The sequence below is a fragment of the Lynx canadensis genome, chromosome E2 (genome assembly GCF_007474595.2).
Source record: "Lynx canadensis isolate LIC74 chromosome E2, mLynCan4.pri.v2, whole genome shotgun sequence".
Lineage (NCBI taxonomy): Eukaryota > Metazoa > Chordata > Mammalia > Carnivora > Felidae > Lynx > Lynx canadensis.
In genome coordinates, this window is record NC_044317.1 from 873,424 (window position 1) to 894,437 (window position 21,014).

Consider the following 21,014-nt stretch of genomic DNA (forward strand, 5'->3'; position numbering starts at 1 on the left):
CGTGTGGTACGTGTTTCTCTGAGCTCTGCTGTCTCCCTCCTCCAGCGGACTTCCTCTCTCTGCGGCCCCCAGGGAGGCGCAGGGGCCCTGAGAGGCTGGAGGCTCTGTGGTTGGAGACCAAGCGGTGGTTCCTAGGAGACCGGGTGGAAATCGGGTCCTGATTGCGGAGCTGTGTGCACGTGCCTTCCTGCTGCTGTCCTGACACCAGGGCCCCGTGTTGGAGACACCAAGCTGGTGGGGCATCTGTGTCCGTGTCATAGAGCAGGAGGTCGGCTCGTGTGTCCTGGGGGCGTGGGCCTTGTTTCTGTCATTGTTTGTACTCAGGCCGTGCGAAGGAGCAGCGCAGGGCAGAGCGGTCACCATAGAGAAGGGGGGGGGAGGTTAGTGGAGCACTCGGCCGTGTGAGAACTTTTAAACCCGATGCCCTGATTCGGGGAGTGTGTTCCAGAAAGCTCGGGTTGGGTGGGATGGCCCCGAGTGACTGCGAAAGTGTGGCTTAACTTCTCGGGACCTCGTGGGGCCACTGGGCAGGGCTGCTGCTATGTGTGGTTCCTCACCCTGTGTAGAGGCTCCGGGGAGGCTGCCAGCCTCACCCCTGCGCCTGCCAGCTTGTAGGCAGAACAGGGGACGGGGTGGATAAGCTGGGGTCCTTGGTCACAGATGAGGAGCGTTCTGGAGCTTTCTTCCTTTCTCGAGCCCGGGCCTCATGGGTTGGTTAGAGACTCATCGTGGCCGGGGTGCCTGGGGAGCCTGTGTTGCAGCGAGTCACAGTGTGGTTTCTGAAAGGGCCGATCGCAGTACTTTCTAAGGAAGTAGCTCACAGAAAACTCTTCTTGAGAAAATGGAAGACGACGCATCTGTGGGCTGGGGATGTTGTCCTGGAGTCGGGCAGGCGGGGCGCACGGGAGCCTGTCCGGTCCGTGTCTCCCAGACAGCACCCGCCTCCCCAGGGCAAACCAGAGCCAGCCGAGGGCCCGGAGGGGGTCCTCTCTGACGTGCGGAGTGGAGAGCGGGAGGCCCCCCTCCCCCGAGGAGTTTCAGGACCCCAAGTCTCCCATGGTGACCCTCCTTCCCTGGCTGCAGTTTGCACCGTGTGACCTAGAACACCCCCTAGCCAGCCCGGCCCCCACACCAGGGCCCCACCCAGCACGCACGGGGGCAGTGTGGGGAGGGCTCCAGGCGCCTGGTGGATCCCTAAATCCCCGGCAGGAGGGGCACGAGGGCGAAGGAGGACAGTGAGCTTTGGCTCCGGGTTCACGGAGTCTGGGGGGTGTTTTCTGTCCCTTCCTCCCGCCTCTTCCCGGAGAAGCCACGCGGTGTGTCTGTGCTCAGGGTCGGCAGGGAGCTCTGTAAGGGGTCAGACCAGTGGAGGAGGTGTGCGCTCTGAGGAGGTGGAGACGGAACGGCCGAGCTGTTCCATCGTGTCTGGTTAGTGCTCTGTGTTGATGCCTTTAGATGCCTCCAGCTCAGTCCATGTCGTGGTACTGCAAGGCTGGTTCGCTCCTCGAAGGGCCATGGCCTGAAATGGAGGTCCCTAGAAGCAAGAAGAAAGGTACAGTACTGACAAGTCGGCCTCGACCTGTTATGTGTTTCTGAACTGTGTTTGCCATTTATATCTGCACTGTGTGGAGGCGGGACGGGGAAGGAGGAACCGGAGTGTGGACACGTGCACTTAACGGACGGAGACCTGTCCCGCGTGAGCCAGGGCCCCAGCGAGGGGCCGTCCCACCCACCGCCTGGCGTGCGGCGGGGGCCGTCGCGACCCGGCCGGTGGGGGCCGAGGCGGGGCAGGCCTCATTGGCTGATGACGAGGTGTTGGAGTTGTCTCTGTTATCGCCGGAGGTGACGACCGGGCGGCTCGGTGCTGCCGCCCCTGTTCTCGCCCTTTCCCTGTGAGCTGTGAGGTGGGAGGCGGGGGCTCCGCGACGCCAGGCAAGGCCGCGGGTCCTGAGGACCGCGTGGCATGAAATGTCCCCCTGTCTCCTCCACCGCCTCACAGAGAAGCAGGGTCCTGAGCGCAAGAGGATTAAGAAGGAGCCCGTCACCCGGAAGGCCGGGCTGCTGTTTGGCATGGGGCTGTCTGGGATCCGAGCCGGCTACCCCCTCTCCGAGCGCCAGCAGGTGGCTCTCCTCATGCAGATGACTGCCGAGGAGTCCGCCAACAGCCCAGGTGAGCCCCCGGTGCCTCGAGGAAGCGGCCCAGGGCCCGGTGGCTTCTGTCACCGGGACACGCCTGGTGACGCCCTGCCTGTCCTCTCCTTGGCCTGCAGTAGACACGACACCAAAGCACCCCTCCCAGTCGACAGTGTGTCAGAAGGGGACGCCGAACTCCGCCTCGAAAACCAAAGACAAAGTGAACAAGCGGAACGAGCGCGGAGAGACCCGCCTGCACCGCGCGGCCATCCGCGGGGACGCCCGGCGCATCAAGGAGCTCATCGGCGAGGGCGCGGACGTCAACGTCAAGGACTTTGCAGGTGAGCGCTCATGGGCGCCCTCACCCCGCGTGCCCCGAAGGCCCCGCCTGGGGTCTAGGGGTGGAGCCGGGGGCGGGCGGGGGGGGGGGGCGCGGTGGTTGCGCACAGGAGTTGGGGGTAGCGGGCAGACCTCGCACTTAGACCAGGGTGATGTGCTGTTGCTGCTGAGGAAGAGGTACTGATGTTTCGGAAAGTATTTCAAAATAAGATCGTTTTCTTATTTTTTATTATCCTTAAGAGAATTGGGGGAATTTTTATTTAAAAAATTTTTTTTTTCAATGTTTATTTATTTTTGGGACAGAGAGAGACAGAGCATGAACGGGGGAGGGGCAGAGAGAGAGGGAGACAGAGAATCGGAAACAGGCTCCAGGCTCTGAGCCATCAGCCCAGAGCCCGACGCGGGGCTCGAACCCACGGACCGCGAGATCGTGACCTGGCTGAAGTCGGACGCTTAACCGACTGCGCCACCCAGGCGCCCCAAATTGGGGGAATTTTTAGATGCCACTCTGCTGTGTTGTGTAGACCCCAGTTCCGTGGAAGAGGAGTCACGCCCCTGGCACGTTCAGGGAGAGGCGGCCCCGCCTCGGTGCCCGGCAGCCTGGGGCCCGCACCCCCCAGGGAAGAAATGTCTGCGAGAGGGCCCTTTCATTTAAGCCGGAAGTAGGTGTTCCTCCCCCGGCCCGAGACAGCCAAGCTTCGTCTGCTTTGAGGGCCGTGTGGTCGTGGGGGAGTATTGCCGGGTGTGAACAGGACGCTTGCCCTGTGCCGCAGCATCGGCACGTTCCACAGCCGTTTGTTCCGAGAGCGCGTGGAACGTGAGACCAGCAAAGCGGTCTCCGTGACGAACCTGTCTAGACCGCACCCACCGCCCTAGTTGATGGGGGTTCTGACCCAAACCGAACATAGCACCTTCTCCGAAAATACAATTTTCCTAAGGCGAGAGTTGCCAAAGCCCTGGAATTTGCGTCCACAGGGTGGCCCCGTTCGCACACTGGCATTTGCGGGTGGCCTGTCGAGGCTCTAGTGGAGACGGCCGCCAGAGGAGGCCTCCCCGCGTGGCCTCAGCCACATGCTGCCCAGAGGGCACGTTTCCAAACCTGCAGCTGTGGTCACAGACCCTGCCACCCTGCCCGCAGCCCCCTCGGCCGCTCTCCCTGTCCCCTCCTCGTGTGTTGCCAGATACGCTGGATTAAGCCTGCCACCCCCGACGAGTCCCCTACCCCAGACTGTGCCCGCCAGAGGGTGAACCTGGAGGGCTGGCGAGCTGCACGTCGCGGGGCAGACGGGGCGCCCCAGCAGAGGACGCTCGGGGCCTCCCGGGACCGTAGCCCTTCCGCGCGGGGCGCTGCCTCGGGACAGGAGTGGCGTTCTTGAGGATTAAATAACATAGGTCCTAAGTGTCTGTTTCCAGGCTGGACAGCACTGCACGAGGCGTGTAACCGGGGCTACTACGACGTCGCCAAGCAGCTGCTGGCCGCGGGGGCAGAGGTGAACACCAAGGGCCTGGACGACGACACCCCCCTGCACGACGCCGCGAACAACGGGCACTACAAGGTGGGCGCCTCCCCGCACCCGTGTCCCCCGCTGGGCCTGCTGGCCGCCTCGGACGTCATCCTGTCGCTCCCTGTCCCGCCGTCCCTACCGTCCTGCACGTTTGCCCCCCCCCCCCCCACCCCACCAGAGCCGTCCTCTCTGACCAGCCCACCTGCTCGTCCTGGGTCAGCACCTGGGTGACCTCTTGCTCCATGTGACGGGGCCCTGCCTGGTCACGCGGGCACGTCTAGGGTTTAGCATCTGGATGATCATACGGCGGTGGGGAGCGGGGAAGGGGGGGTATTCATGGGCTGCTGCCGGCACTGTCCTTGTCCTTGTGGCATTTACTGTTGCTGAAGCACAGAGAGGTGTAGCCAGTACACGGGAGGACCCCCGTAACCAGTCTGGGAGCAGCGAGTACCCGAGCGCACGGCCTCCCCGAGAGGACTAGCCCCCTTGGGGAAACGGCTGCCTCTGGGCCTGATGCAGGAGACGCGCAGAGGTGGCGAGGCTCTTGCTGTGGTCGTTACCAGACCTTCGTGAAGAGGCCCAGGAAGGGCAGTGGGGCCTGGCGAGGACAGCGCCTGCAGACCGGAACGCACCTCTGACGCTCTCCTGTAGCTGCTCTGCCCCGTCGCCTTGGGCAGGTGCCAGGGAACTAGCAGCACCCAGCGAGTGGCGAGCAGTCGAAGGATGATGAGTCACACGGTCGGGGGAGGGCTGTGAATGAGAAGATGCCCACGGTGACCGGACGAGTCCAGACACAGATTGTGTACTTGACGTCAGGGCTCTTGGTTAGCTCCTTGGGTTAGATAAAGGCATCGTGGTTATTTTGGTTTTTTAAGAGTCCTTTTAGAGAAATGCTAGGAAAGTTTATGAAATGCCTGGGACCCGCTAGAGTACCCAGGGTGGGGGAGGGATTGATGACACGAGTCTGGCGCTACGTTGGCAGCCGACAGAGTGGGGAGGGACAGGGTCGTCCTCTGAATCTCTGTACTTCTGTAATTGTCCTTGTAAAACTACCTTACGGAACAGACTGTGGAAATACGGGGAGGGGTGCAGGGTAGCGGCCCCCGGAGAGATCCCCGTCCAGATCCTGGGACTGTGAATATGTGACCTCACGTGGTAAGGGGACTTCACGGATGGGAGTAAGCAAAAGATCATGCAGTGGTGACCCTCGATTATCCCCACGGGCCCAGTGCCCTCTGGGGTCCGTGTAGCAGAAACCCTTCCCCAAGAGGGAGGAGACCGTGAGGGCGGCTCACCCGCATGGCCAGCCTTGGCAGAAGGGGCCGAGGGACATGGTGGCTTCCAGCAGTTGGGACAGCCCTCAGCAGGCAGACGGCAGGGACACAGGGCCAGTCCCACCACTGCAAGGGACCCCACGCACACAGAAAGGAAGGAGCCAACGCCACACATCTGTAGGGTCAGCGAGACCCGTTGCAGACTTGGCGAGACGGAGGGGCTGGTGATTCGCTAGAGCAGCCGTGGGAAACCCGTGCCCGGGAAGCGGGGTCCTGGTCGGGGGAGGCCGCGGCGTCCTAAGCGGGAATGAGCGACGGGGTGTTCCTGGTTAAAGATTGTCTTAACGCTGCAGTGTCCGAACTGGGGCCGAGACAGCACTGAACCTGCACTTGAGGGCAGTGAGTCGGCCGCCCCGGGTGTGCGAAGCACACTTGCCGGCTGTAGACAGTTGAGCAGAGCTGCCGCGGGGTCACCTGGACTGTGTCTGTCATTCACAGGACCCCCCCCCCCCTTACTGTGTCAAGGCACGGAAGAGGCAATCTTCTTTTCTAAAATAAACGAGAACACAAAATAAACCTACTTGGAAGAAGCTCGCTCTTTGTTTCCTCTGTCCTGTCAGTCCCCGCTCCCCACCAGACCTCCAGAGCCCTTCTTTCCACACCCCGCGGGCCCTGCCGGATGGTGGCTCATCGCTGGCGGGAGATCATGGGGCCGTAGTCGGCCCACCACTGATGGGGAGGACTCTGCATGGGAGCGCAGACCACCTCCGTGTGGCGGCGTGCTCGGCTGGGGTGGGGGGCCGTGCTGTGGCGGTGGGGGGCTGTTGTCTGGTCAAGCACAGGACTCTAGGAAGCGGCTGCAGTTGTACCGGCACGGGGGCGCGTCACGTGCTTCTCAGAAAGCCCCTGACCTGCCGGTTGCTGTTTCGTAGGTGGTGAAGCTGTTGTTGCGGTATGGCGGGAACCCTCAGCAAAGCAACAGAAAAGGCGAGACGCCGCTGAAGGTGGCCAACTCCCCGACCATGGTGAATCTCCTGTTGGGCAAGGGGACCTACACGTCCAGCGAGGAGAGCTCGACCGGTCAGTGGCCGGGAGCCGCACCGCGTGCGCCGGCTGGGGTGGGGGAGCTTCTGGACGGCCGGGACCCCACCCCCAGGGTTTCCTCGTCCTCCGGCCCTGCCCTCACACAAATCTCTCTCTCATTTCCTCCTGCCTGTGGCTGGCCTCCGATTTATCTAAATCAGGCGAAGAGCTGTCTCTCCTCCCCTTCCCCCCCGCTGCCTCGTCTGCAGAGCGCCGTCCCCGTGCATGTTCAGTAGGGTCGCCGTGACTCTGCCTCTGACCTCTTCCTCCCTGTTCCCAGCAGAGAGCTCAGAGGAGGAAGACGCCCCATCGTTCGCACCTTCTAGTTCGGTTGACGGCAATAACACAGACTCTGAATTTGAAAAAGGCCTGAAGCACAAGGCTAAGAATCCAGAGCCCCAGAAAACTGTGACCCCCGTCAAGGATGAGTACGAGTTTGACGAGGATGACGAGCAGGACAGAGTCCCTCCAGTGGACGACAAACACTTACTGAAAAAGGATTACAGAAAAGAAACTAAATCAAATAGTTTTATTTCTATACCCAAAATGGAAGTGAAAAGTTACACTAAAAATAACACGATTGCACCAAAGAAAGCGGCTCATCGCATCCTGTCAGACACGTCAGACGAGGAGGACGTCGGGGTCACTGTGGGGACAGGAGAGAAGCTGAGGCTCTCGGCACACGCGATACTGCCCGGTAACAAGACGCGGGAACCTTCCAATTCCAAGCAGCAGAAAGAGAAAAATAAAGTGAAAAAGAAGCGGAAGAAGGAGACAAAAGGCAAGGAAGTGCGGTTTGGGAAAAGGAACGACAAGTTCTGCTCCTCCGAGTCGGAGAGCGAGTCCTCGGAGAGCGGGGAGGACGACGGGGACTCGGTGGGGAGCTCTGGCTGCCTCAAGGAGTCCCCACTGGTGCTGAAGGACCCGTCCCTGTTCAGCTCTCTGTCCGCCTCCTCCACCTCGTCTCACGGGAGCTCTGCCGCCCAGAAGCATAACCCCGGCCACGCGGACCAGCACGCCAGGCACTGGCGGACAGACAATTGGAAAAGCATCTCTTCTCCCGCCTGGTCAGAGGTCAGCTCTCTGTCAGACTCCACGAGGACGAGACTGACGAGCGAGTCTGACTGCTCCTCCGAGGGCTCCAGCGTGGAGTCGCTGAAGCCCGTGAGGAAGAAGCCGGAGCACAGGAAGCGGGGCGGCCTGCAGAGCACGCTGTCGGAGAAGAAGAACTCTTTCCACGCCAGCGTGGACGGCGCCATTCCCAAGCTGGACAAGGAGGGCAAGGTCGTCAAGAAACACAAAACAAAACACAAACACAAAAACAAGGAGAAAGGGCTGTGCTCCGTCGGTCAGGAACTCAAGTTGAAAAGCTTCACTTACGAGTATGAGGACTCCAAGCAGCGGCCGGAGAAGGCCATACTTCTGGACGGCGACGTTCCCAGCGAGGGCAAGCTGAAGGCCTTGAAGCACGACCGGGACCACTTCAGGAAGGACGAGCGGCTCGGCAAGGTGAAGTCGGAAGACAGGGAATGGCTCTTCAAAGAGGAGGTGGTCAAGGTTTCCAAAGACGAGAAGGCCCTGAAGAGAATCAAAGATGTGAGCAGGTCTTTCCGAGAAGACAAAGACCGTGGGAGTAAAGCAGAAAAAGAGAAACTGGTGAAGGAAAAGTCTCCCAAAGAGGAACGACTGAGGCTCTACAAAGAGGAAAGGAAGAAAAAGTCCAAAGACAGGCCCGCCAAGCTAGAGAAGAAGAATGATTGCAAGGAGGACAGGATTCCAAAGGAGAAGGAGAAGGCTTTCAAAGAAGAAAAAGACAAACTGAAAAAAGAAAAAGTCTACAGGGAAGACTCTTCCGCTTTCGATGAATATTGTAACAAGAGTCAGTTTCTGGAGAACGAAGACACCAAGTTCAGCCTTTCTGACGACCAGCAGGATCGGTGGTTCTCGGACTTGTCCGATTCGTCCTTTGATTTCAAAGGGGACGACAGTTGGGATTCTCCAGTGACGGACTACAGGGATGTTAAAAGTGACCCCGTGGCCAGACTGATCCTGGAGACCGTGAAGGAGGACAGCAAGGAAAAGAAGCGGGAGGGCAAGGGCCGTGAGAAGCGGGACTACGGGGACAGGCGCAGCGACAGGGATGCCTTCTTCCGGAAGAAGGACAGAGACTGTCGGGACAAGAGCTCCGAGAGGAGGAAGGATCAGGCAGACAAGCATAAGGGCGTCCCCGGCTGCCTTCCCGACAAGGACAAAAAGCGGAGGGAGTCCGCCGAGGGCGGGCGGGACAGGAAGGACGCCCTCGAGGCCGCCAAGGAGCGGAAGGATGGCAGGCCCAAGCCCGAGGAGGCCCACCGGGAGGAGCCGAAGGAGCTGGCTGGCGAGGCCGGCTTCAAGGACAGGCCCGACTGTGACTTTGGGAAGGGCCCCGAGCCCTGGGAGAGGCTCCACGCGGCAAGGGACAAGGAGAAGAAGGAAAGGGGGAAATTAGAGAAATACAAAGATAAGTCCGGTGACAGAGATAAAAGCGAAAAGTCTGTCCTCGAGAAATGTCAGAAGGACAAGGAGTTTGATAAATGCTTTAAAGAGAAGAAGGATCCCAAGGAGAAGCATAAGGACAAGGAGAGAAAGGCGTCTCTTGACCAGGTGAAAGAAAAGAGGGAGAAGAATTTCCCTGGTCTTCTCTCCGAGGACTTCCCTGAAAAAAAAGACGAGAAGAAGGGTAAAGAGAAGAGCTGGTACATCGCCGACATATTCACAGACGAAAGCGAGGACGAGAAGGACGAGTTCGCGGCCAGCGGGCTCCGACTCGGGGACGCCGGGGACGCGCCGCGGGCGGACGGCCCCCAGGACACCGACCGGCACCGGAAGCACTCTGCCGACCGGCAGCACGCAGAGAAGCAGAAAGATCGAGAGCTCCGAGAAAAGAAAAAGGAGAAGGGAGCCGCGGAAGGGGCGAAAGACAAGAAAGAAAAGGTCCTGGAGAAGCACAAGGACAAGAAGGACAAAGAGGGTGCGGACAAGTACAAGGACAGGAAGGACCGCACCTCGGCCGACCCCACCCAGGAAAAGAAGAACAAGCAGAAGCCTCCCGAGAAGCTGGAGCGGAAGCCCTCCGCGGAGGACAAGGCCAGGAGCAGGCACCGCGAGAGGCCGGACCGGGAGCACTGCCGGGACAGGAAGGTGTCGAGGAGCGCCGAGGCGGAGAAGAGCCTGCTGGAGAGGCTGGAGGAGGAGGCCCTGCACGCGTACCGGGAGGACTCCAACGACAAGGCCAGCGAGGTGTCCTCGGACAGCTTCACCGACCGCGGGCAGGAGCCCGGCCTGAGCGCCCTCCTAGAGGTGTCCTTCACGGAGCCCCCAGAGGAGAAGGTCAAGGAGAGAGAGAGGCACAGACACTCTTCGTCCTCGTCCAAGAAAAGCCACGATCGGGAGAGAGTCCGGAAAGACAAGTGTGAGAAGAGAGACAAGAGCGACGATTACAAGGACACGGGCAGCAGGAAGGACCCCGGCCAGTACGACAAGGACTTCTCAGACGCCGACGCTTACGGGATCCCTTACGGCGCCAAAGCGGACGTAGAGGACGAGCTAGATAAAACCATTGAGTTGTTCGCCGCTGAAAAGAAAGATAAAAATGATTCCGAGAGAGAGCCTTCCAAGAAAGCGGACAAGGAGCTGAAGCCTTATGGCTGTGGTGCCGCCGGTGCCCTCAAGGACAAGAGGCGGCGGGAGAGGCACCGCGAGAGGTGGCGGGACGAGCGGGAGAAGCACAGGGACAGGCACAGCGACGGGCCCCCGCGGCACCACAAGGACGAGCCGAAGCCCGCAGCCAGAGACAAGGACAACCCTCCAAACGCACTCAGAGACAAGTCCCGGGACGAGAGCCTGAAGCTCAGCGAGACCAAACCGAAGGAGAAGTTCAAGGAAAACCCGGAGAAGGAAAAGGGTGACTCGGTGAAGGTCGGCAACGGCAACGATAAGCCGCCGGCAGCCAGAGACCAGGGCAAGAGAGATGCCCGGCCCAGAGAGAAGCTTCTGGGCGACGGCGACCTGATGATGACCAGCTTCGAGCGCATGCTGTCCCAGAAGGACCTGGAGGTCGAGGAGCGGCACAAGCGGCACAAGGAGAGGATGAAGCAGATGGAGAAGATGAGGCACCGGTCCGGAGACCCGAAGCTCAAGGACAGGGCGAAGCCCGCTGAGGACGTGCGCAAGAAGGGCCTGGACGTGCCCGCACGGAGGCCGCTGGTGCCGGACCCCGCCCCGAAGGACAAGAGGCCCAAGGAGCCCGCTCTGGCCCCGCCGGCCGCCGACGGCAAGCCCCCTCTGGGGCCGGCCGGGGACGCCAGGGACTGGCTGGCCGGGCCGCACGCGAAAGAGGCGCTGCCCGCCTCCCCGAGGCCGGACCAGGGCCGGCCCACCGGGGTCCCCACGCCCGCGTCCGTGGTGTCGTGCCCCAGCTACGAGGAGGCCATGCACACGCCCAGGACCCCGTCCTGCAGCGCGGACGACTACTCCGACCTCATTTTCGACTGCGCTGACCCCCAGCCCGTCTCCAGCACGTCCGCCAGCGCCTGCTCCCCCTCTTTTTTCGACAGGTTCTCTGTGGCAGCGAGTGGGATTTCGGAAACCGCGAGCCAGACGCCTACGAGGCCGCTGTGCACGAGCCTGTACCGTTCGGTGTCTGTCGATATCCGGAGGACCCCCGAGGAAGAATTCAGCACTGGGGACAAGCTGTTCAGACAGCAGAGCGTCCCCACCGCGTCCACTTATGGCTCGCCAGGGCAGCGCCTGGAGGACAAGGCCCCCGTGCCCCCAGGTCCTGCCGAGAAGTTCGCCTGCTTGTCCCCGGGGTACTACTCCCCGGACTATGGCATCCCCTCCCCCAAAGCGGACGCTCTGCACTGCCCGCCTGCGGCTGTGGTCAATGTCACCCCCTCCCCAGAGGGTGCTTTCTCTGGTTTACAAGCGAAGTCCCCCCCTTCGCACAGAGATGAGCTGTTGGCCCCGTCCATGGAGGGGGCCCTCCCGCCTGACTTGGGCATCCCCCTGGATGCCACGGAGGACCAGCAGGCCACTGCTGCCATCATCCCCCCGGAGCCCAGCTACCTGGAGCCGCTGGACGAGGGCCCCTTCAGCACGGTCATCACAGAGGATCCCGTCGAGTGGGCGCACCCAGCTGCCTCGGAGCAGGCCCTGTCCTGCAGCCTGATTGGGGGCGCCCCCGAGAACCCCGTCAGCTGGCCTGTGGGGCCGGACCTCCTGCTTAAGTCCCCACAGCGCCTCCCAGAGTCCCCGCAGCATTTCTGCCCCACTGAGGCCCTCCACCCTGCTGCCCCGGGGCCCTTCGGCGCCCCAGAGCCCCCTTACCCAGGCTCCCCTGACTCATACCCTCTGTCGGCCACCGAGCCTGGACTCGAGGGCGCCAAAGGCGACGTGGTGGACACAGTCCCGGCCGCTGTGCCCGCCCCAGAAGAACCAGCCCCCTTTGCCCCTCCTTCCAGGCTGGAGCCCTTTTTCACCAACTGCAAACCGCTCCCTGACGCGCCCCCTGACGCGGCCCCGGAGCCTGCGTGTTTGGCCACCGTGACTCAGGTGGAGGCTCTGGCGCCCATGGAGAATAACTTCCTGGAAAATGGGCACGACCTGTCGGCCCTCGGCCAGGTGGAAGCGGTGCCCTGGCCTGACGGCTTCCCCAACTCCGAGGACGACTTGGACCTGGGGCCCTTCTCTCTGCCAGAGCTTCCTCTTCAAGCTAAAGACGTTTCTGATGTCGAAACGGAACCAGTAGAAGAGACTCCCCTTGGCCCTCCGGAAAACACCCCCGCGGGGCCCCCCGTAGTCCCGAATGGCGGGGATGTCCCTGCAGCGGCTGCCGAGGAACAGCCCGCACTGCCTCCCGACCAGGCGGCTCCCCGGCTCCCCGCCGAGCCCGAGCCGGAGCCCCCCGAGGAGCCCAAGCCGGATGTGATGTTGGAGACCACGGTAGAGGCAGGGGTCACGTCAGAGGGGAGGGTCCCCCCCGAGGACTCGGACTCCAGCCTGGGGCCCGCACCGCCAGCCCCGCAGCGGCATCCAGCGGGGAGCGGAGACGAGGCCGAGGGCCGGGACCCCCCGGCCGCGTCCCACGGCACCCCCGACGCCGCCGTCGTTGCCGCCGCCGCCGCCGCGGCCGCCGCCGCGGATGGCTCGGCACAGGCACACGTGGAGGACGGGGCCGGCCCCGAGGGACCTGTGGGCGGTATCCAGCCCGAAGCTTCAGAACCAGAACCCAAACCCGCGGTCGAAGCCCCGAAGGCGCCCAAGGTGGAGGAGATCCCCCAGCGCATGACGCGGAACCGGGCTCAGATGCTGGCCAACCAGAGCAAGCAGAGCTCGCCGCCCGCCGACAAGGAGCCCGCGCCCGCCCCGCCCCCCCGCGCCAAGGGCCGCTGCTGCGAGGAGGACGACCCCCAGGCCCAGCACCCGCGCAAGCGCCGCTTCCAGCGCTCCAGCCAGCAGCTGCAGCAGCAGATGAACACGTCCACGCAGCAGACGCGGGAGGTGATCCAGCAGACGCTGGCCGCCATCGTGGACGCCATCAAGCTGGATGACATCGAGCCGTACCACAGCGACAGGTCCAACCCCTACTTCGAGTACCTGCAGATCAGGAAGAAGATCGAGGAGAAGCGCAAGATTCTCTGCTACATCACGCCGCAGGCGCCCCAGTGCTACGCCGAGTACGTCACCTACACGGGCTCCTACCTCCTGGACGGCAAGCCGCTCAGCAAGCTGCACATCCCCGTGGTGAGTACCGGAGGCGGGAGGGAGACCCGCTGGCGGGGCTCTGTCGGCCGTCCCGCGTCCCGCTTGCGCTCCTCATCCGGGGCCTGACTGGCCAACCACACGTGTGCCCAGCGCTCGGTCCGCTGGGCCAACGGTCACCCAGCTGGTCTGTCTGCTGTAGCTACGCCCTGCAGACCTCCAGCTGGGGCTGCCCTTGGGCCGCTCGGTGCCTGCCCCTGCCAGTGAGGGTCTCCGCTCGGCCCTTTTAACACCCCCCGGTAACACTCCCGTGTTCCCAGTGGCCCCAGGTTGCCAACCGGAGGCCAGGCCTCACTGTCGTCACCGTGCAGCCCTGAGCAGCAAGCACCCTGGCGGCTTCCCCCCCCCCCCCCCATCCCCCCACTGTGGGCATTGGGAGCCCAGGGACCCGGTGTCTGTGCAGACGCCGCCATCTACACACACCACCTTCCAGCCAGCCGTCTGCATCCCCACTTCTCCCATTGTACCCTCTTCCTCGGGGCGGGATCCTGCCACCACCCCTGCCCAGGAACAGCCCCCCTGCAGCACAGCCACCGCCCTGGGCCCCTCAGCACCTGTTCAGCCCAGGCGCACGTGACTTGCTTCATCTCGGACCCTCCCACCCGCTTGGAGGGGAGCCAGGACTTCCGTTGCATTACCATCAGGCCCAGAACAGGCCCGCAGCCCACAGGGCCCACCTCAGAGCAGCCCCCTCCCCGCCGAGAGTCACACTGGATCGTGTGTTCTGGAAGGTGGCATCTGAGCTGGCTCTTTCTTCACCGGGTGTCTTCTGAACAGCGATAGGTGGCTCTGAGCGTCAGGTTCAAAGGGCGAGGCCTTGGGGGGCACGGCTGCCCGGGCCACCACCCTCCCTGGACAGCCCAGTCTTCCGGCACTTTGATGGGGCAGGGGGGTGGGGGCCAGACAGCTTTGAGCCCAGCAGGACGTCTGGCCTGGAAGCATCCAGGTGCTGGGTCTCTTCTGGGTCACTAGTTCGGAAAAATCTGGCCTGAGGTTTCTGTTCAGTGACGTGTTTGGTTGCCCTTTTGTTTAAATTTTGGTTTTCAAAACGGAGCACCATGACCTTCATGGAAAGTTCGGAAAATAGAGAAAACAGTAGGGGTCGCTGTGGTTTGTGTTAACTTCTTATTTTCCACTGCGACTCCCGCCTTTCGTTCTAGAAAAAAAAGCTGTTTCCCTTCCCGTGGCCCCCACGCCATAAAGCACCCAGGCCATTAGGGGCGGGCGGGCAGAGGTCGGGCGCTCCTGGACTTCTCGCCAGGCCAGAGGGCGCGTCTCAGGGCTGAGGCCTTCGAGTGGGTTGGTGTTCCTGGTGCAAGTTCACAGCCTCACCAACCACCCCGCCCCCACCCCCGTGATTGCAGATCGCGCCCCCTCCCTCCCTGGCGGAGCCCCTGAAGGAGCTGTTCAAGCAGCAGGAGGCCGTGAGGGGGAAGCTGCGGCTGCAGCACAGCATCGAGCGGGTAAGAGGGGGCGGCGGGCACGGGGGGCGGCGGGCACGGGGCGCGTCTGTCCGGGTGAGTCCTGCTCACCTGGCTGCTCTCCTCCAGGAAAAGCTCATAGTCTCCTGCGAGCAGGAGATCCTGCGGGTTCACTGCCGGGCGGCGAGAACCATCGCGAACCAGGCGGTGCCGTTCAGCGCCTGCACCATGCTGCTGGACTCCGAGGTCTACAACATGCCTCTGGAGAGTCAGGTGGGTGACCGTCCGGGCCCGGCACTCGCTCTCCCGTCTGCAGCTTCCCGAGAGGAGCTGGGCCTCCTGGGATTGGGCTGCACCGTGGGCAGCGAGCGGGAAAGGGCCGCATCCCGCAGGTAGCCCAGCCTGGTTCGGTCCCCCCAGTCCGCGCCGGGGCCGGGGAGGGTGGCAGCGACCACGCGGCGGGACACGCAGCAAGCAGCAAGCACCCTGGCCGTGTCGAGAGATGCCCCGCTCCGGGGTCCTCGTGGACGCAGTCTCTCCGCCCACTGAGAGTTACACTTGTTTTAGGGGAAAATTTAAATAAGAGACGAGTAGTATCCAGGCGACTTGCTCTGTGGAGGCCCCGCCGGGAAGCTGTCCTGCGGCAGATGGGGGCAGAGCAGGGCCCACGGCGAGGGGAGGGTCCTGCGGGCCCGCTGGAACAGACTTCCTGCCTGGCCTCACCTGCTGGCCGCTCCCAGCGTTGACCCAGGAAGGGGTCCCTCCTCTGCCCCCGCTGTCCCACCCCCCGCGCACCCAGGCCTGGGGTCAGACCGACGCGGGTTTACTCCCCGATCTGTTCTCTTCCCCAGCCGCCTCCGAGACTTTTTAAAAACAACCCTGAACGTGTCATTTGGGGCCTGTCCAAAAACGCTGCTGTCTCCTCGGGCCTCTCCTGTCCCCTGGCCAGCGTGCACGCCTGCTGCACCCCAGGCTCACGTAGCTACGCCGCACGGACCCCTGGGGCTCTGGGCAGCGTTCTCAGGCTGGCCGTGTGCAGACAGCAGTGGTTCCGTGGGTTTTAAGACTCTTTATTTGCACATCAAGGGCTTTGCGTTCACTTACATGCAGTCTTTAAGAATTGATCATAAATTTAAAAAATAAAAAAAACTTTTAAAAATGAAAAAAAAAAAAAAGAATTGATCTTAAAAACTTTCCCCACTAGGGGTGCCTGGGGTCAAGAGTTTGAGCCCCTGCATTGGGCGTGGAGCCTACATAAAACTAAAAGAATTTTTTTTAACTTTCCCAACTGAACGTAGTACATATAAAAACGAGATTGGTCTAGAGCAGAAAGAGTCTACAACCCAAAGGGCTGGGGCCTCGGTGATCACCGCGGGGGCTCTGTGCCTCTGAAAGAACCAAGGGGCTGGAAGACCTCCTGGGCTGCTTCTGAGCCTGAGGACAGTGAAGGCCTCTGCCCTGCCGAGCGTCTGCGGTGGGGCCTGCGCTCACTTCCCGAGGCCGCACCACAGACACGGTGACGTGTGACGGCCTCCCGGGACACCCAGGCCGCGGGGGCCGGTGAGACCACCACCCTCCGTCCTGAGGCTTTACCTGTTCGTGAGCCCGTCTGTGGGCGCAGGGCCACCGTGCGTGAGGACAGGGACGTGAGGTTGGTGCCCCGCCCCCCGGCCAAGGCACCTCAGGTCTCTTCAAAGAGAATTACAGACCGAAGAGACCAAAGCATAGCCCTGCCAGCCTCACCGTGCGCGTCCCCGTGACTCCCAGGGAACGCGGTAGGGGCCGGGGACTGAGGGCGCCCATTTGTTTGTGCCCAGCACACATCCCCGCACCCCCCCCCCCCACACACACACACACACACACTCAGCGGCCTCCTGGGGACACGCCAGCCAAGCTCCTCACGGAGGGGCGGCAGGGGGGTGACACGGACCGTGGGCTCCTCTTGACTCTTCCCCATCCAGCGTCCGCGCCTCTCCCCTCAGGGCGACGAGAACAAGTCCGTGCGCGACCGGTTCAATGCGCGCCAGTTCATCTCGTGGCTCCAGGACGTGGACGACAAGTACGACCGCATGAAGGTGAGGACCCTGTGCCCTCCCCCGCCCGGGCGGCAGCGGGGGCGGGGGAGGGGGCAGCTGCTGCCGGATCCCCCGTTTGCAAGTGACAGTGTCAGACCCCGTGAGCCCGGCTGATGCCTTCAGGGAGCTGAGGTCTCCCCGCCCCCCATGTTGCCTCCTTAGAGTGTCTTCCCTCCTGTCCAGGTGTGCGGGGAGCAGCTCCTGTCACCAGCTGGCGGTCAGACCTCTGTGGGACCCCACCTTGAGCCCTCCTCAAAGGTCACAGCACACACCCATCACCACTGCTCTGGACGTGCTGACCAGTGCAGCAGCCAGAGAGCATGGGTGGGAGCTAGAGAAAGATTAGCAAGTAAGAAGCGAATCCCCACGTGCAGGCGCTAGGGCCGCCCACGAGAGCCAACAGACTCGGCGGCACGGTGGGCACCACCCCGGGGCAGCTCCAGGAGGCAGGGCCTGGGGAGGGGGGGGCACACCCGCCGGCCTCCCTAGGGCTCTAGGGGGCTGGGGGAAGGGGTCCGGAGCTCTCCATCCTCCCCGCCCCGGGGAGCCCGCTCTTGGAAAGGAGGACCGTGTTTCCCGGAGGCCGGCCTTAGCTGCGTCCCCTCCCTCACTGACCCGCGACCGCGGTGCCGCAGCAGCGCACGCACCTGGGAGGGTGCTGGCGTGGGGTAGCCAGAGCCCAGAGCAGAGAGGAGCCCGCTTGGCGTCCCCGGTCTCGGGCAGGTCCCCGGGAAGCTCCAGGATGCTGCCGCACCAGGTCCCGCCAGCCGGGCCCGCAGGCTGCACGGGGGGGGGGGGGAGGCTTTCCTAGAGCAGACGGGAGTGGTGACGACATTAAGATCGGGGTTGGGCGATAGAAGCGCCACACGAGCCCCACGCCCCGGATGTACAGAGAACTCATGAAACCAGTGAGAGGCGAGGTGGCTAGAACGATGAGCCCAGCAGGTCGAGTCCGCACGGGCTCGGAGACGCGGCCCCGGTGCAGCGTGGGGTGGTGTCTTTCCCGAAGACCAAAGACGGAGCACTCAGAGCCCCTGTCCCCCCTCCCCGCTCCCCTCCACACACTCCCAGCTACTTCAAGGCGAATTAGGGACGGCGATTCCCCGCCGTACGTGCGCTTGCGCACATCTGAGCGAGCGAGACGCGCTGTGACGTCAGACTGCTCACGTCCGCTTCTCTGTCCGTGTGTGCTGCGTCCGTCCCAACCCCCCTCGGCGATCCCGTCCGAGTCCCCGTGTCCGCTCTCACCTTTGCCCCCCAGCGCCCCGGATACGGAGCCGCTACGGCACTGCCCGCGAGGACCTGCTGCCGGGGTTCAGTGCCCACAAATCCCAAACGCTCCCGGCCTAGGTGACGCGTCACCAGCCGTGAACGAGTGCAGTGACACTGTCGAGATGCCGCTGCAACGCCCGGGGTGGGGGGTGGGGGGCGGGGCGCGGGGCGCTGGGCCTCACGACTCCCCGGGCAGGGCGTGGGGCGAAGGCGCGGGACCGAGGTCTCGCCTCGGCGCCCCTCACCTGTCGCGTTTCCCGCAGACGTGTCTCCTGATGCGGCAGCAGCACGAGGCCGCGGCCCTGAACGCCGTGCAGCGGATGGAGTGGCAGCTGAAGGCCCAGGAGCTGGACCCCGCCGGGCACAAGGCGCTGTGTGTGCACGAGGTGCCCTCCTTCTACGTGCCCATGGTCGACGTCAACGACGACTTCGTGCTTCTGCCGGCCTGACGCCCCGCGGGACGGCCACACGGGACACAGGCGAGGGCCGCACGCGTCTGCCCGGCGCCGCTGCCGAGTCCAGGCAGTGCAGGGAGACCTTGTCCCTCGGGCGGGGACGTCCAGGGAGAGACCCCGCACTCGGCCCCTCCCCCCGGGAGCTGCCGCGGGAGCACGAGGAGACGGCTGCACGGGCATTTCAGGAGCTGCAGAACGGATGTATTTTTTACAATTTCCTGTTCCATTCTGATCAACTAAAAGAAAGAAAATTAAGGCGGCCACCCCTCACGGACAGCGACCTCCGGGTCGGAGGCCGGGGACGGGCTTCGGGCGGGCCGGGATGCCGTGGCCGCGCGCAGGGCCGCCCGCCCGCTGCGGAGGGACACAGAGCCGGGACTCTCGGGTTGTGTTTTTAATGGAGTCAAATCCACGTGGTTTGTATATTTTTTCCTTTAATCTTGGGCATTTTGTTTCTCTTTCTGAGAACATAACTTGAAACACTACAGAGCCAATAATCATATAAAAAGTGTACCCGTAAACGCTGTACAGTTTTATACACATTCACAATGTACTTTTGCTGCCTTCTAGATAATTTATTTTGCAACACATTACTGCACAGTTGTAAATAACTTATGTACTGTAACATCACTTCAGTTATGTGTAAAGAAATAAATAAATTAATTAAATGCTCTTTGTACACGACAGGCCCTCTCCAGGAGGGGCCGACACGCGGGACCGACGGGGGCTGCCCCACTGGAACACCACACTGTCTTCAACTACGTTGCTCCCCAGTTACTACCTTTTTTTTTTTTTTTTTTTTTGAAACTAATTTTTCCCTTTTCCGGTCTTTACTGGGCCCCAAGCCCCACCCCCACCAAGCTGCACAGCTCACAGCGGGGACAGGGATCCCTGAGCCATTCATGTCCTGTCCCCCGGGCAGCCAGACCTGGGCTTGGGGACAGAGAGGGCCAACCCACCTCCCCCCCCCGGAAGGAAACAAGAGTCACTCGCTCCTGGGGCAGCAGGTCCCGTGCTGTGTGGCCTTGCAAAGACCATCGTCCGGCTCTGTGCCCAGAGCAGAAGCCGCCACCACCCCCCCGGGGGGGGGCTGGCAGGTTCCCCAGCGACGCTGCAGCTGTGCAAGGGTCCCGACCACCGGGACCCCCGTGCTGCCAGAACCAGCTCGGAGGGCAGGAGTGGGAGGTGTGCGCCCCGCCCCACGCCCCTCTGGGAGGAGATGCTCGGGGATGAGACCCGGCCGGCCCACGGCCGCCTTCTGCACAAGGACTCCCAAAGTGGCTCCTTCCTGAGGCCGCCCTCACCGCACCGGACGCCCGGCCCCCCGCACGCAGGGTGCTGTGGACACGTGGGTGTGGAGGTGCGGGGCGGACCTCCTCGCGCACGCCCTGGGGCACATCACGTGGCCTCCCCTCCGCCTCCAATACCTGAGCCACGGAGGAACCCCCGGCGGGAGCAGGCGCCCAGCTCCGCAGGCCTGCGGGCCGGGCCCTCGCCGAGTCCACGCGTGGGACGGAGGGGGCGGGGGAGGTCGCCCTGTCCCTCCACGGGACTCCCGGAACCCCCCCTCGTGTGCTGGCCTGGGGATCGGGGAGGGCAGCGCCGCACCGCCTCCCGGACACGAATCAGTTTCCTGGTCTCAGAGCCGGGGCCGCAGCCGCGCGTCCCCGCCGCCCGGCGCTCCCGTGCAGAGTCTCGGGGTCGGCAGCTTCAGGCCCCGACCTGCCGGCCGTGCGCGTGCGTGGGGGGCGAGGGAGCGTGCACGGGCCACGCGCAGGGGGTTTGGACGGCTCGGCCCCGGCCTCGGGGCCGTGCGGCGCGGGTCGCGGTGGCCCTGCGGGCTCCGGCGGGTCCGCGCGATGCTGGCCCAGTGTCTCCTGGGCGCCGCCCCGTCCCCATCCTGCCGCAGAGGCACCCGACCCCCGTGCTCCTGTCCGGGCTGCGAGCGCAGGGGGGAGCACAGGGAGACCCTCGGTCCCCAGAGAACGTTCGGGAGTAAATTCTAAGAACAGAGGCTGGCTGTGGTTTGCTCCCAGCGTCCACCTGTGTCTGGGCAGGAGTCGTCCGTGCGGGTGTTTGCAGAACCCCCACGAGTCCAGAACTGCACCCGGGGCCCCTGCCGACTGTCCCTGAGGACTGTGGCTGCAGGTGTGGGTATCGGGGGCCCCTCAGGAGGGTCCGGCTCTGGCGGGAAGAAGGCAGCGCTTGGCCCGGGCTCGGACACCGACGGGTGACTTCCCCACCAGTCACAGCGTCCACCACCCTGGAGCTCTGAGCCTCCGTAGACGCTGGTCGCTCTTCTGCCCCTCAGAGCCTCTCAGAACCTGACTCAGGTGGCAGCACTGGATGGGGGCCCAGTGCCCCCCCCCCCCCCCCCCCAGTGCTGCGGGCCAGCGGGGCCAGCACGCCTGCTCGGGGCACACGGCCCTTCTGTCCCGGGAGCGAGGGCCAGGGTCGTCCCTGGCTGAGAGGGGCTGCGGGAGGAGGCCGTGTTTCTCTGACCCGCACAAGATGGCAACAGCAGAGCCTGCGACCCGGAAGCAGGCGAGGGGTTTTCATGAAAAGCCACGAGCAGCCTCCCTCTTCCCCCCAGAAGGCAGCGGAGAGGACATTCTAGAAGCACAGGAACCCGGAGGGGGGGCTGCCCACCTGACCG

General features: G+C 63.4%; 1 protein-coding gene across 15 annotated transcripts in view; it reads left to right on the forward strand.

The window, feature by feature from the left end:
- The window catches only part of ANKRD11 (ankyrin repeat domain 11), a 180,619-nt gene extending 161,582 nt beyond the window's left edge, over positions 1-19,037 (forward strand). For 7 of the 15 annotated variants that reach the window (XM_030298538.1, XM_030298537.1, XM_030298534.1 and 4 more), the window contains 10 exons: positions 2,000-2,170; positions 2,271-2,474; positions 3,886-4,028; positions 6,184-6,331; positions 6,615-13,117; positions 14,500-14,598; positions 14,686-14,829; positions 16,539-16,631; positions 16,815-16,980; positions 18,167-19,037. In XM_030298538.1, the coding sequence (XP_030154398.1) occupies positions 2,000-2,170; positions 2,271-2,474; positions 3,886-4,028; positions 6,184-6,331; positions 6,615-13,117; positions 14,500-14,598; positions 14,686-14,829; positions 16,539-16,631; positions 16,815-16,980; positions 18,167-18,756 (8,261 nt within the window). In that variant the 3' untranslated portion in view covers positions 18,757-19,037. Of the gene's footprint in view, positions 1-1,455; positions 1,553-1,999; positions 2,171-2,270; positions 2,475-3,885; positions 4,029-6,183; positions 6,332-6,614; positions 13,118-14,499; positions 14,599-14,685; positions 14,830-16,538; positions 16,632-16,814; positions 17,048-18,166 lie in introns of all 15 variants that reach the window. The other 8 variants (XM_030298544.1, XM_030298541.1, XM_030298542.1 and 5 more) reach the window with 8 other exon arrangements.
- Positions 19,038-21,014: the final 1,977 nt, after the last annotated feature.